General features: G+C 40.2%; 1 protein-coding gene across 5 annotated transcripts in view; it reads right to left on the minus strand.

Moving 5' to 3' along the window:
* xylb (xylulokinase homolog (H. influenzae)) overlaps positions 1-15,803 on the minus strand; it is a 305,547-nt gene that overhangs the window by 220,945 nt on the left and 68,799 nt on the right. For 4 of the 5 annotated variants that reach the window (XM_072576320.1, XM_072576321.1, XM_072576323.1 and 1 more), the window contains one exon: positions 13,186-13,282. In XM_072576320.1, coding sequence (XP_072432421.1) covers positions 13,186-13,282 — 97 coding nt within the window. Of the gene's footprint in view, positions 1-13,170; positions 13,283-15,803 lie in introns of all 5 variants that reach the window. The other variant, XM_072576325.1, reaches the window with a different exon arrangement.

The following is a 15,803-nucleotide window of genomic DNA, read 5'->3' on the forward strand; positions in this document are numbered from 1 at the left end:
AGAAATGTTCTTCTTACATTGAAATTGAGATTTTCTAATATGATTTTTTTTAGAAGACTCTGATCATTGTTTTGCAAAGTTGTTTTTTGTCCAAGATTAGTACTATGGGAACCAAAGCAAGCCATTGTGTCCATTGAGACTGTTCTGCAACTTAACTTCATATACCTGATTTGCAACATTTCCTTTAATATCTAGTTATTAAACCTGATTTTGGCAGATTTCTAAAATAATCAATTGTTCTACCACTATTATAGAGTCATTGAGTCACACAGCATGGAAACAGAACCATCAGCCCAAACAGCCCACATCATGTTCCCAAACTAAACTAATCCACCTGCCTGCACTAGGCTCATATCCCTCCAAACATTTCTTATTCACGTACTTACCTAAATGTCTTTTAAACAATGTAACTGTACTTGTACCCACCACTTCCACTGGCAGTTCATTCCATACACAAGCCATTCTCTGTGTAAAAAGTTGCCCCTCACGTCTTTTTCAAATCTTTCCCCTCTCATCTTAAAAGCTATGCCCCCTTGTTTTGAACTCCCTCACCGTAGGGAAAAGACCCTTTTCATTTACCTTATCAATGCCCCTCCTAATTTTATAAACATCAATAAGGTTACCACTGAACCTCCTACGCTCCAGTGAAAATAGTTCCAGTCATTAGTATATCTCAAACTCTCCACTCCCAGCAACTTCCTCATAAATCATTTCTGAACCCTCTTCAGTTTAATATTATCCATCCTATGGCAGGCCAACCTGAACTGCTCACAGTACTCTAGAAAAGGCCTCACCAACATCCTGAAAAGGTTTGCTAACTTCTGCTGTCCTCTGCATGTGTAAGAGTTTCTTGTTTTCATTTCTGAAATTTCTGTCTAATTCTTAGGCTGATCATATACTCCCCAACCAAGATAAATAGCTTCACTCCAGCTCCTCTACCTGTTCCCTTTAACAACTTGAAAACCTCAACCAGTTACACTTCCAAGAAATTCAACCTTACTTTGTGTGAGATCTGCTGCTGAACCCTTGTTCATGCCTTCATTATCTTTCGACCCAATGCACTCCTGGCTGGACTCCCACATTCTGCAAGTGCAGGTCATCCAGAACTCTCTTATCTTTGTCCTAACACGCACCAAGACCCATTAGTCTCTATGCTCTCAGAAGGTGACATCTTGAAATTTAAGATCTTTTTCAAATTAATTTGATTAATTATTGTTACACATACCAAGATACAGTGAAAAGTATTGTTTTGCATGCTATCCAGACAAATCATACCTTACATAAGTACATCAGGGTAACAGATTAGAGATAATTACGCTGATATAATTCTGGTGCCGCGAGCATCCCCAATTTGGATCATTCCTTCCCCAGTGGATACCTTCAGTTGCCAAGGCCCAAAACCCTGGAATGTCCTGCTTAAACCAGTCTGCTACTTTCCTCCTTAAAACCTACATTTTAAATAAACTTGTTATTTTAATTGATATCATCTTATGTGGCTCAGTATCAATTTTTTCCATTAATAAAGTCCCATGTCATTTTGTAGATGCTATAGTATTACTCCTCATAATTTAACCCTTTGGATCCAGATATCATGCTGGGACAAACATGCTGCACTCCCTTCAAAACCAATATGTCCTTGTTAAATAAATAAACTTTTGGAATGATAAATCACCAGAATCAAAACATTAACTCTGTTTTCTCTCCATAGATGCTGCAAGTCCTGCTAAGTTTCACAAGCAATTTCTGTTTTTGTAGAGTTTGGTGCCTAGAACTGGCATCCCATGTGTCACCACACCAGGGCTTTGAATAACTAAATCATAGTTTCTATGTTCTTACATTCTAGTCCTGTGAGAAATAATGGTTAGCATTAGTTCTTTTGATTATTTTTGTGTGTATTCATGACACTGACAATCTCTCACTCTCTCATTGGGTCTCCAATATATCTCACTTTACACATTTAGTAAATTCCCTCTTCTATCCTTTTACAGTTCATGTAATCGATTACTATCACTTTGTAATTTTACATTTCCGTCTATCCTGCTTACAATGCAGGTAATGTCAATATCATCAACAGATCTGGATGTGGCTTTCTATGTTATAATTTATTTCATTAATGAATGTGGTGAAAAGCTGAGGTTGCAACATATTTCTTGCTGGTTATCACCAGATACATTTTGTCAATTGAGTTTGTTCATTCAGTGGCATTATCTTCTTCCCATTGGGTCAAGCACAACAACACCTCTTCTTCCTCAGGAAGCTAAGGAAATTTGGCAAGCATAAAAAGACTCTTACCACTTTTTATTGATGCACCATAGAAAACATCTTATCTGGGCCGTGTGATAAATGCTCTTCCCAGGACCACAATAAACTAGAGAGTGTTGTGAACACATCCTAGTCCATCACACAAACTAGCCTTCTATCCACTGACTCCATCTACACTTCCCAGTGCCTCAGGAAAGTAGCCAACATAATCAAAGACTCCTCCCGTCCCAGTTATACTCTCTTCCACCCTCTTCAGTTGGGCAGAAGATATAAAAATTTGAATACACGTACGAACAGATTGAAGAACAGCTTCTTGCTCGCAGTTATCAGACTTCTGAGTGGACTTCTCAAATGTTAATCTTGATCTCTCTCTCCGCACCTTCTCTATAGCTGTAACACTGTGTTCTGATTTGATTTATTATTGTCACATGTACCGAAGTATAGTGAAAAACCTTGTTTTGCGTGCAGTACAGGCACTCTGTTCTGTCACCCTAACGCACTTTGTATGGCACAATCTGCCTTTATAGCATGCAAAAGAACACTTTTCACTATATCTTAGTACATATAGTCATAGAGATATACAGCACAGAAACAGACCCTTCGGTCCAACTCGTCCATGTTGATCAAATATCCTAAATAAATCGAGTCCCATTTGCAATCATTTGGCTCATATCCCTCTAAACCCTTCTATTCATATCCCCATCCAGATGCCTTTTAAACGTTGTAATTGTACCAGCCTCCGCCACCTCCTCTGGCAGCTCATTCCATACACGTACCACCCTCTACGTGAAAAATTGCCCCTTAGATCCCTTTTAAATCTTTCTCCTCTCACCTTAAACTTATGACCTCTAGTTTTGCACTCCCCCTCCACAGGTAAAAGACCTTGTCTTTTTACCCTATCTAAGCCCCTCTTGATTTTATAAGCCTCTATACGGTCACCCCTTTGCCTCCGATGCTTCAAGAAAGGTAGCAATAAATCAAATCAAATCAAATCAAATCAACCTCTCTCTATCCTCTGCTACCCTTAAAGATTTCATATAAGGCAACCGCATCCAGTCCATCATATTTTCACTGCTCTGTTTCCTTCTCCTATATTTTCCAATGAGACTATCTGCCCTTTAGCTCTACTCTCTGTCTCTTTTAGGTGAATTGGCCATGCTAAACTGCCCGTAGTGTTAGGTGAAGGGGTAAATGGAGGGGAATGGGTCTGGGTGGGTTGCGCTTCGGTGGGTCAGTGTGGACTTGTTGGGCTGAAGGGCCTGTTTCCACACTGTAAGTAATCTAATAAAAAACTACTCAACCAATTTCCTAACCGGGTCAATAGTTCAACTCTGTGAAACATTCTTTCATGGAGGAATTTAGGAAACAACTTACAGAAGTCCATATTAATAATGTTCATGACTGTTCCTGGTCCAGTACTTTAGCCATCTCTTCAAAAATTTCAATCAGGTTCATCAGGCATAATGTAACTTTCAGAAATACTTATGAATCAGCTGAATTTTTTCAAGATGTTCAGAATCCTTTCCTTTCTTACAGATTGTAACTAATTCTGAAAACAGATGTTAGGCTAGCTTAGTCATTAGTTAGTTCTTAGTTCCCTGGTTTCCCTCTCTGTTCTTTCTTAGGCATCCCTTTGGTGCAGTGAACAAACAAACTTCATTGCAAAACACAGACATTCACAGAATTTCTATGACTACAACTTTGAAAACCTTTGAAAAGACAGTGGGAGTAATATTAACTTCTATTCCAAGAATTTTAGTAAATTAGCCGCTTGTTTTGCATGTCCCCAGAGGTGAGAATGACGTGACTTTGACAACATTTGACCAAATGTGGCATTAAGAAATGTGGCATTCTGCAAAACTGAAGTCAGTGAGAATCGGGGGAAGCCCTGCACCATTTGGAATAACTAGCACAAAGGAAGATGGCTATTATTGTTGGAGACTGATTATCTCATTTCTATCTTCAATGACCGTCACTCCATCGTAAGGGCAAAAGTGGAGATGTTTACTGATAATTGCATAGTGTTCCGAACATTTCTTGCACCAGCTACCTAAATACAGTGGCTACTAGAAAAGGTTATTTCCTGATTCACCAAAGTCTGCCTACAAGCACAAATCATTAGTGTGATGGAATGCTCTCCATTTGCCTGGCTAAGCATAACTCCAAAAGTGTTCACAAAGCTTGACATAATCTAGGTTGGCCACATGACTGGAATACAGGAGCAGGAAATCAAATGATGTGAAGTTTGATGTCTTAATTTAGTCTATGGTTACTGTCCTCCAAGGCTATAACTACTATTTCATCTGCAATTGTGTCTTTAACAAACCCCAAATTTTGGGAAAGTGATTGAATAGCGTCACTGGACTGTAATCCAGAACCCCAGGCTCTAATGGCCTGGGGACAGTACTTTGGCCGATGAGGAAATTTGAGCTCAACAAAAATTTGGAATAACAAGGCCTACTAGCCACCTTGTGACCACACTCAATTGTTGTTAAAATCCCATCTGATTCACTCATGCTATTAAGCGAAGGGAATCTGCCATCTTTACTTGATCTGACCTGCATGTGTCTCCAGACACACAGAAATGTGGCTGACACTTAACTACCCTCCAGACAACTAACAATTGGCAATATGACACCTGCATCCCATGAACAATTTTCTTTTTAAAAAGGCTTTTCCGCGTAGCTTCCTTCACATACTGAATCAGCAAGCAGTCATGCATTATATTTAGCAACTCTTGAAAGAAAATCATTTGGGTGTGGTCTGTTTATATAAGGTTAGTTGAAGTCTACTATCAAGCTAAATTATTTATTCTCATAAAACATACACTTTCCATCCTTCTATATTGCAAACTGCTCCCTTTATGGTCTTGTTATAGACTTTGTGGTCTACAACATATCCCTGGAGCTACCTTTAATTTTTCTACACTCTAGATCATTTTGAAGTTTTCCATTTTCCTTACAATCAATGCCTTTTACCTCCCAGGTATACCTAACATACAGCATTAAACCATCAGCTTCCAGCCCACTGTGGCTTTCTGAAAGCTGTGCGTACCTCAATGTCATATTGATTTCCATCTTTCAAATTTAGCAATATTTTCAATTCTTGGAGTTCATACATTAGTCAAAAACATTAATTCACGATTCCTAACTGCCAGTTGCAATGGCAAATGCCAGCCAGGTAACTTCTGATAATTCCACGGCCCGCCACAACTCCTTCTCATTCCTTCCTATCACTGTCAGCACTATAAGAGATCAAAAAAAGGATACGTTGTGTTGTATAGAAGAAATATTGAGCTTCATTATAGGCTATAAGTTTCCACATTGATTAAACATAATGACTTATGCACAAATATTGTCTTGTACTGTATTTTAAAACCATCGTGCATTTTCACAGCACCTCTAACATAGAAAATCTTCCTACGAGAATACAATTAGTGAAACATGGCACCAAGTCAAAGAAGGACATATTAAGACAAAGGACCAAAAGCTTGGCCGAAGGTAAAGAACGACAAATGCCAAAGACCAAACATTAATACAGCATAGGAACAGGGTCTTCAGCCCTCCAAGCCTGCACCGACACATTTTGCCTTTCCATACTCAAACTGTCTTCACTTACAGGGTCCATATCCCACTATTCGCTTCCTATTCATGTATTCATCAAGATGCTCTTCAATGCTGCTACTGTCTCTGCTTCCAGTACCTTCTGTAGTAGCACATTCTAGGCACTCACCACATTTTGTGTGATAAACTTGCCTCGCACATCTCTTTTAAACTCCCCAACCCCACCACACCCCCACCACATCTTGAACCTGTAACTCCTAGTAATTGACCCCTTCATACTGGGAAAAAGCATCATACTTTCAACACTATCCATGTCATTCCTAACCTTATAAACTTCTATCAGGTCACCCTCAATCTCCTGCACTCCAGTGAAAGCAAACCCAGTCTATCCAACCTTGCTTGTGGCCTACATGTGGCCTAACTAAAGTTCTATGAGTTAGTTTTAAAGACGGTCTTAAAGGAGAAAAAGAAATGGGGGTGGTAGCAGTGGAGAGGAATAGGAAGTCAAAAATTCCACAGCTTTTAGATTGGTCGGCTGAAGGCCCAGTCACCAATGATGAGGTGAACAAAAGTGGAAATGTACAAAGATCAAAATGGGAAGAATGAAGAATTAGGGTCATGGAGATGTGCAGTATGGCATCAGAACCTACGGTCCGACTCGACCATGCCGCCAGATATCCCAACCCAATCTAGTCCCACCTGTCAGCACCCGGCCCATATCCCACCAAACCCTTCCTATTCATGTACCCATCCAGATGCCTTTTAAATGTTGTAACTGTACCAGCCTCCACCACTTCTTCTGACAGCTCATTCCATACATGGACCATACACACGTAAAAAGGTTGCCTCTTCAGTCTCTTTTATGTCTTTCCCCTTTCACACTGAACCTATGCCCTCTAGTTCTGGACTCCTCCACCCCAGGGAAAAGACCTTGTCTGTACATGCTATCCATGCCCCTCCTGATTTTATAAACCTCTATAAGGTCACCCCTCAGCTTCCGATGTTATAGGGAAAACAGCCCCAACCTATTCAATCTTTCCCTACAGCTTAAACCCTCCAACTCTGGCAACAGCCTTGTAAATCTTTTCTGAACCCTTTCAAGTTTCACAATTTGTGGAAGGTTGAAGGCTGGAGGATATTATAGAGGTTATAAATGGAAAGTAAGCCTGGAGGGACTTGACATGAGGATGAGAATTCTAAAATTAAGTTGTTGAGGAATCAAGGTAGCTCAGCGAGAACAGAGTTGATTCATTAAGGAGGCTTTTGAGAGTTAGAATATGAGCTACGGCATTTGCGATTAGCTTCAGTTTTTACAGAGTGGAAGACCAGAGACTGGCCAGAACGGCATTCACATAGTTCAGTTATAAAATTAACAAGTCCACTGATAGGGATTTCAGCAGCTGATGGGCTGAGTTGTAGTGGAGCTGAGCAGGATTAGATGGTGGACATAGACTGATCTTGGTACTAATGGTGAGGATATAGTCACAGAAGCTCAACTAAGCATCAAATAGGACACTAAGGTTGGATATAGTCAGCTTCAGTCTGCAATAGTAGCCAGAAGAAGGAATAGAATCTATGATTCAGGAACAATAAAATGTGATGGGAACCAAAGAGGATGGCTCCCTGTCCATCCTAAACGCATACTAGGGATCCTTTGACTACAAGTTGTACTTCAATTTTTGTAACAGAAACATACAAACAGTTGAGCTTGTATCTACACACACAATAACCAAACATTTACACAAGATGTCAGATTATCAAGCTGACATGCTGACAAAGAAAGAAACTGAACTGCTTTGGATGGTATAAATAGATTGAAGCCTCAATGGTCTTTCACTGCACCCTTGTGGTAGACTGAAGCTATTGCATTTCTGTGCTGACTGGAATAATTGTATTCATCCCATGTTACTTAGTTTTTTTTTGAGTATCCATCACATTTTGATGGTTTATTAATTTTAATTAATGTGGCCTCTCCAGCGATTGGAGATGACAGCAAGGACATTCTCTGGATGTTTGGGGCTGGTGACAAAGTCCTCCAGCAATCGAAGGTGATGGTGGCAAGAACACAACTCCTTCCTGCAATGGATGAAAGATTTGCAGGCTGACCAAGATCTCAGGGTGTGGCTACACGCAACTGCCTGCATGAGTGGTTCAAAACACCTTTATGGAGATAAGACTTAGATTTCGAATTCTGGACATTTTTCTTACCTTTTGGTTCTCTTTTATTTCTGCTGATTGTCTTGAGATTCTGGTTTTGTAACCAAGATGGAGCTAGAGAATAGCGATCCAGCACACTTTTCACTGTGCTCATGTATTGCTATTCTTGAGTAGAGGTGACAATAAAATCTATGTCTAAATCTAAATCTGATTGCAGTCTGCGGGTCAGGAAGTCAAGGATCCAATTACAGAGTGAGGAGCAGAGTCTTAGGTCTCAGATTTTGGAGATGATTTTTGTTGTAATTATGATGTTGATGGCAGAGCTGAAGTCAATAAATAGGAGTCTGACATAAATGTCCTTAGTTAAAAATCACACAAGACCAGGTTATAGTCCAACAGGTTGATTTGGAAGCACTAGCCTTCAGAGTGCTGCTCTTTCATCAGGTGGTTGTGGAGAATAAAATTGTGGAGAATAATCTTATTCTCCAAACCACCTGATGAAGGAGCAGCATTCCAAAAGCTAGTGTTTCCAAATAAACCTGTTGGACTACAACCTGGTCTTGTGTGATTTTTAACTTTGTACACCCCAGTCCAACACCGGCGTCTCTAAATCATAAGTGTCCTTGTTATCCAGATGTTCCAGGGATGAATGTGAGGCCAGAGAGATGGTGTCTGCCATAACCCTATTGTGACAGTGGGCAGCTCATGGCAATCTGGGAGGCTGGAGGCGATGTGTGTTATTACTAACCCCTCAAAGTACTTCATTGATATTTGTAAACAGATACCTGCCTGTCCACACTATTTCTATGATCTTGCTGAAGCAAAAAATCTATTTGTTTAAACCCTGCAAGTGGTAACTATGTTTTATTAATACTTACTACAAAAGTAGGTTACATGCTATAAATCCTGCAGCGAGTAATTCACATCCTGTCTCCCCACAGACCATCTACAAGGAACAAGTCAGGAGTACGATGGAATACTTGCTAATTGTCTGGATGAGTGCAACTCCTACAACACTCAAGAAACTTGACACCATCCAGAACAAAGGAGCCTATTTGATTGGCACCACAAACTGATGTTCAGTAGCAGCAGTGTAACATCTACAAGGTACATGGATTCACCAAGATTACTTTGACAGTATATTCCAAACCCATGACCGCTACCTCAAAGGAAAAGGGCAGCAGATACATGGGAACACCACACCACCTGAACGTTCCCCGTCATTCGTCATCCAGATTTGGAAATATATTGCCATTCCTTCAGTTTTTTGGGGTCAAAATTCTAAGTGTCCCTCTAAAGACACTGTGAATATAACTATACCAAATGGATTGCAGCATTTCAAGGTAGCAGCTCACCACCACTCTCTCAGTGGCAACTTGTGGTGGACAATAAATTCCAAATGCCATGAGTGAATAAAACAACTTCACACCTTTTTTTTATGATTGAGTCTGCACAACGTGAATTAGCTAAGTGGTTGTTTGAGTTGATACAACTAGCTCTAAATGAGGTTAAGCTTTTCCCCATACACTTTGAAAGATTCCACATTCATTAAGACCATACAAAACCTACACATTGAGAGCAATAATATATTCATGTGGCCTTTAGAAGTTTTCACTTTTTTCACCAACATGCTCCTTTGAGGTGTAATTTGTACGATGTCACTAAATCATTGCAATCCAGATGAGCCATCTTGTCTGAATCTGGATTCATCAAACTCATGAACTTTGCAACTTGTGCTATGGGTTTAGAGATATACAACATGGTCCAACTCCTCCATGCTGACCAGATATCCAAAATTAATACAATCCCATTTGCTAGCATTTGGCTTGTATCCCTCTTAACCCATGGTATTCATGTACCCGTCCAGATGCCTTTTACATGAATTCCAAAGTCTAGAGATACTTGAAAACAGACAGCAAAGGCAGCTGCTGTGCAGGTTACTGCTGGTCAGCTTCAAGACACCATGAGTGCTCAAATACATGGCAATGCTTTGGGATTCCCTTTACAACCAGCCCTTGCTAATACGTTTGTTTGGATACCACATGATACACACCTTCAATGGAAAGACCACAAAACTCCTACCGCATGGCTACCTTTGATGTGTAAATGATACATTTGCGAATTTGAATTCATAGTTGACAGCGTCCTAGCCACCAGCCCAAAGTGTAACCTTAATATTGAGATACGTCATATCAAAACTCTCCTGCACAATAACAAAACTCTGATCAAATCATCACTCAAAAGTCAAGAAGGGCCTATTCTCACTACCTTTGGCCCTAAGCAGTACCCAGTCTACTGCAGAGTACCGGGATGGGTACTCAAAAATTGGAACAACAGGTTCAGCTAGCTGACCCACACTGTTTTTATGCAGGAAATCCATTAGTGGCTTTCTCCATTAACAGGATGCTGTGTCAGATCAAAACATATTTTCCTACGACATAAATAAATAATAATATACAAATTTCAGTACCACTGTGATGCCAGATGTGTAAGCCACCTGTCCTAATGACTAGTGGACCATATCCAACAACTTGTTCTGATCAAAGGAGGCAGCATGCCTCAACCACCCCACACGTATATGTGTCAGAGAAGTATATCCACAATTGGGAGAGGTTCTTCCATTGGAAACCATTTACCAAACAATCCTGGCTGTGATAATAGTTACATCAGAACCAATTTAAGATCATTAGTCAGCTTGCAGTGTGATGGATTTGCATGTGCTAGAAGTTTTAGATGCAAATACATAGGATGCTGTTTAATGTATATATGTTGTATCTCGTTCAAAAAAATGGGTTATGGAGACAGCCAATTCATGGCACCACCCTGGCCAAACAGAGTCTATCAGCCTGGCCTGAGAATTAAGATTGACAGGTAACTGTTGTTGTTGCATCTCTAAATGAATGATGATCCAACCGATCAGTATCCTCTTCTCATGCTGTCTAAAATGATGTCCCTTTATTCAGGTCTATTTCTTGCATCCTAATTCTGATAAGTGCAAAATGGGACACTTCAACCTCCTGTTTCCTTTTAGCTGTGTTTAAACTCTTGTTCAAAAGCAATTGTTTAAAATCCAGATTATGAAATTTTCTGCTGACAAGATAAGAGGAGACCCATGCAACTTGTAATGAGAAAGATAAAAGAATTTTGTGGAATATAATACAACTAATGATTTTAGAAAGAATTGTGTCATTGCAAATGTGTGATTATAAGTGCTAGTTCAATGGCTTTATTTAGCAATTATTATGGTGGAATAGAAGTTGGTTGAAATTACACCATACAGGATCCACTGTCTTCAGCTATTGCTTACTTCAGCCAAAAAGGACCATGATCTGATGAACTTCCCCTTGAGTGCAGATTAATGGTGAGGTACATAGATGAGTTAACAGCTTTCTTAATGCTTGTTCCCACTTTACTGGGGATCTGCTCCAGTGGGAGCAATGACAGCCAGCCATTACTCCCATGCTTCGTGTAAAATAATGCTTTTTGTTTGCAAAAAATCTGGACACTGACCTGTCATGGTATGTGTAAAGCTGCACTCCCTTGACAACTACTCAAGCCCTAGCTGTACACTGATCTTGTGGCCACCTTCCACCAATCACTGCACTCTGGACACCTAAGCCCAACAGGCAGGCCCTGCAACCAATTCTCAAAGTGTGTAGGACAGAAGACACTTCTTTACTCAATTCTTCACTCTTCTTTAATCGATTCTTCACTCAATCACATACAATACAATTAACACATCCATTTTGTTTGCAGCCTCAGTTGGAAATTTTCCAAAATATTAACACTGGGTTAGAAAGTCTTGGCCAGTAAATTAATAAGTAGAATAGCTTTATAAACTTCATTGGAGCATAAAATATATTATTACACTGTAAGTCAGGTTAAGTTTTATCCAAGCTTTAAGATTCTCTGCCTTTCTAAATATCATCAAATCAACTTTAGGCCAAGTCTGTTCAAATGAACATTAAACATTTCACACTAACAAAGCATAAGGTTTCCACAATGTCCTAGACAATATTCTGCCCTCCACTGATCAAAAGCCCAGAAGCACAAATCAATCTCATTTAAGAAACTATGCATTAGGGTGTTAAACACAGTTCTGGTTCAACCACACCAAGCTAAGACAATTCAGATGATTCAGATGTAACAAAACAAAGAACCAAGGACACTGAAGATCTGAAACCAAACAGAAGTTGCTGGCGAAACTCAGCTGGTCTGGCATTGTATGTAGGGAGAAAGCTGAGTTAATGTTTCGAGTCTGGTGACTCTTTATCAGAACTAATAGCAGCTAGGAAAAGGTGGAATGTATAGCTAAGCCCCATGTGGATACTCATGGCCATACCTTTAATCTGAAGAAAGTGAGAATTCTTAAAGGAGAAGTTGTTCAAATGAGGATGAGCTCAGCCAGGCAGGTGTTGGATAGGAATGGTTCAGGGAGGTAAAAACAACGACTGCAGATGCTAGAAACCAGATTCTGGGAATGGTTCAGGCCTTCTTTCCAGGCAGAAACAGAGTGCCCCAAGCAATAACCCCCTCACCAGCCTACCTCTTTCATATCACTCTCTCTCTGTCTGGGTTCCATCACCACCGATCCACTGACCTCTTAACCCACTCACCACTGCATTCCATCCCCCCCCCACCCCCCCACACCCAAGCTCCCCACAACTTCATCTTCAACAGGGCGGCACAGTAGCACAGTGGTTAGCACTGCTGCCTCACAGTGCCAGAGACCCAGGTTCAACTCCCACCTCAGGGAACTGTCTGTGTGGAGCTTGCACATTCTCCCCGTGTCTGCGTGGGTTTGCTCCGGTTTCCTCCCACAGTCCAAAGATGTACAGGTCAGGTGAATTGGCTGTACCAAATTGCCTGTAGTATTAGGTCAAGGATTAAATGTGGGGAATAGGTCTGGCTGGGTTGCTCTTCAGAGGGTTGCTGTGGACTTGTTGGGCCAAAGGGCCTGTTTCCACACTGCAAGTAATCTAATCATCAATATCACCTTTTCCAACCTGTTATCAGTTCGGATGAACAGCCGCCGGACTTGAAACATTAACTCTGCTTTTCCCCCACAGATACTGCCAGACCTGCTAAATTTTGCCAGCAAATTGTTTTGTGACAGACAGGCATGTTCTGGCTGCTTGCAAAGTTTGTGAAAACTTTTAAATAAACATGGAGCTCTTGGTCATCTTACATCATTCTTACTCACAGACTTTGAAGCCCAGCTTCTCAGCATATGCCCTTTTAGCCAGCATCTGTCCCTCTATCACTGCCCGAACCTCCACACCATTTGGAAACTCTGAAACCTACAATGGACAAAGAGTAAAACCACTTGAAAGGGACATTTTTGAATAATTTGTTATAATTCTTACAGGAGCATTGATATACAAAGCAGCATTGATAAAAGCAAAGTGGTTGATGTAGTGTATTTGGATTTCCAGAACGAATCTGATAAGATGCCACCTAAAAGTTGATTGTACAAGGTAGGAGCTTACAGGATGGCATGGATTGAGGATTAATGTAGGGAAGGGTGAGGTCATGCAATTTAGGGTGAGGACGAATCAAAAGGTTGACTTTCTCTTAAAATGGAGAGAGAACGCCAAACAAAAAGTATAGGACACTGGGATTTGGATGTTCTTGTGCATGAAATACAAACAATTACAATACAGCTGCAGCCAGTAATGAAGAAAGCAAATTGAATTTTTCCTTTAAAGCTAGGTTGGTTTGGAATTTAAAATAGGGAAGCCTGGTTACAAATATGAAATTGCTGGAGAAACTCAGCAGATCTGGAAGGGTCTATGTTCAATCAATTAATCCTCCTCTTATAATCTTAAACTGACTAGCACTGGAACTAATCTTGAGATTACATTTTTTTAAGAGTCCTGCTTTTTTTAATTTCCTTCCTTACATCGTTTTTGGTAGCGTTCCTTGCTCAAAGTCAAGTAATTTCTTCAATATAACTGGTAAGTTTGTTTTTAAATTTTAAGAGATTTTAACTAATTTCAGTTTCTCACAAACCAATGCACTTACAGTTTTCCAATGATACCACTCTTTACTTTTTGGTTACATTTAACCCAGCTGCTGAGTAACCCTGAGCAGATTTTTCTTATTGAATTCAATTTCCTCCATCAGCAATGAGTTTCCGGATTAATAATCTAGTGATAATACTATTAGGCCATCACCTCCCAGACTATCTCTGGTTCTCCTCTCACATAATGCGGATTTAAGAATGGGAAATCATGTTTCACAAATCTAATACCCTATTGAGGATATTATGAGCAGAGACAGCAAGGTGAAACCAATCGATGTGGTTTATTTGGATTTTCAGAAATCTTTCCATGAAGTCTCACACAAGAGGTTAGTAAACAAAGTTAAAATGCCTGGTCCTGGGGTAATACACTAGCATGGCTTGAGGATTATTTATCAGACAGAAAGCAGAGAGTGGGAATAAATGAATCATTTTCAGGTGGATGGTGTGATGAGTCAGGTACAGCAAGAATCAGTTCCTATGCTCTGGCTGATCACAAGTCATATCAATAGTTTGGATGATTGGTTGGGGGGGGGAGGGGCATTTGTAATAGTTTCAAGTTTGCAGATGATACAAACTTTGGTGAGAATTTGAATTGTAGAGAAAATGCAAAAGGCTTTAGTGGATTTAGACAGTCTGAGTGAATGGATAAGAACGTGGCAGACTGAATATGATGTGGTGAAATGTAACATTATCCACCTTACTAGGAAGAGTAAAGGTACAAAGTATTTCTTAAGTGGTGGGACTTTAGAAAGTGTTGATGTCCAAAAGGACCTATATGTCCTTGTTCATAAATCGCTGAAATTTAACATGCAGGTGCAGCAAGCAATTTAGAAGGCAAAAAGTATTTCAGCAGAAGATTTGAGTACAGGAGCAAATAAGTCTTGCTTTAATTGTATAGAGCACTGATGAGATTCCACATGGAGTACTGTGTGCATTTCTGGTCTCCTTACCAAGAAAAGAATACACTTGTCATGGCTGGATGCAATTGAGGTTCATTAGACCGATTCCTGGGACTGTCCAATGAGAAAAGATTAAGGAAACTAGGACTGTATTCTTTGAAGTTTAGAAGAATGACAGGCAATTTTACAGAAACTTTAAAAAATCCTAAAGTGATATACAGTGTAGATGTAGAAAGGATTGTTCCCACAAGACCATGAGAAATAGGAACTGGAGTAGGTCATGTGGCCCCTTGAGTCTATTCCGACATTCAATAGGATTATGGCTGATCTGACGTTCCTCACGTCCACTTTCCTGCAATTTCCTCATAATCCTTGACTTCCTGACTAATCAACACTCTGTCTAACTTAGCCTTAAATATGCACAAAGATTCCACCCCCACACCTCTCTGTGGCAAGGAGTTCCAAAGACTCTCAACTATCCGAGAGAAGAAATTCCTCCTCATCCCAGTCTTAAACTGGCACTCTTTAATCTGAGATTGTACACTCTAGTCCTAGACTCTCACCCTGTAAAGCCCTTAAGAATCCTATGTGTTTCAATGAGGTCTTCCTTCATTCTTCTAAACTCCTGTAAGTGGAGTCTCAACCTGTTTAGCCTTTGCTGGTAAGACAATCCCTCCATATCTGGGATCATCCTAGTGAACCTTCTCTGAACTGTCCCCTATTAAATTATACTTTTCCATAAACAAGGGGACCAAAACCTCTCACAGTACTTCACATGGTCTCAGCAGCACCTTATACAGTTGTAGTAAAACTTCCCTATTTTTATACTCCAACCCCCTTGAAATAAGGGTCAGCATTCCATTAGCCTCCCTGCTTATCTATGTGCTAGCTTTCTGT

Source organism: Chiloscyllium punctatum, chromosome 8 (genome assembly GCF_047496795.1).
Source record: "Chiloscyllium punctatum isolate Juve2018m chromosome 8, sChiPun1.3, whole genome shotgun sequence".
Lineage (NCBI taxonomy): Eukaryota > Metazoa > Chordata > Chondrichthyes > Orectolobiformes > Hemiscylliidae > Chiloscyllium > Chiloscyllium punctatum.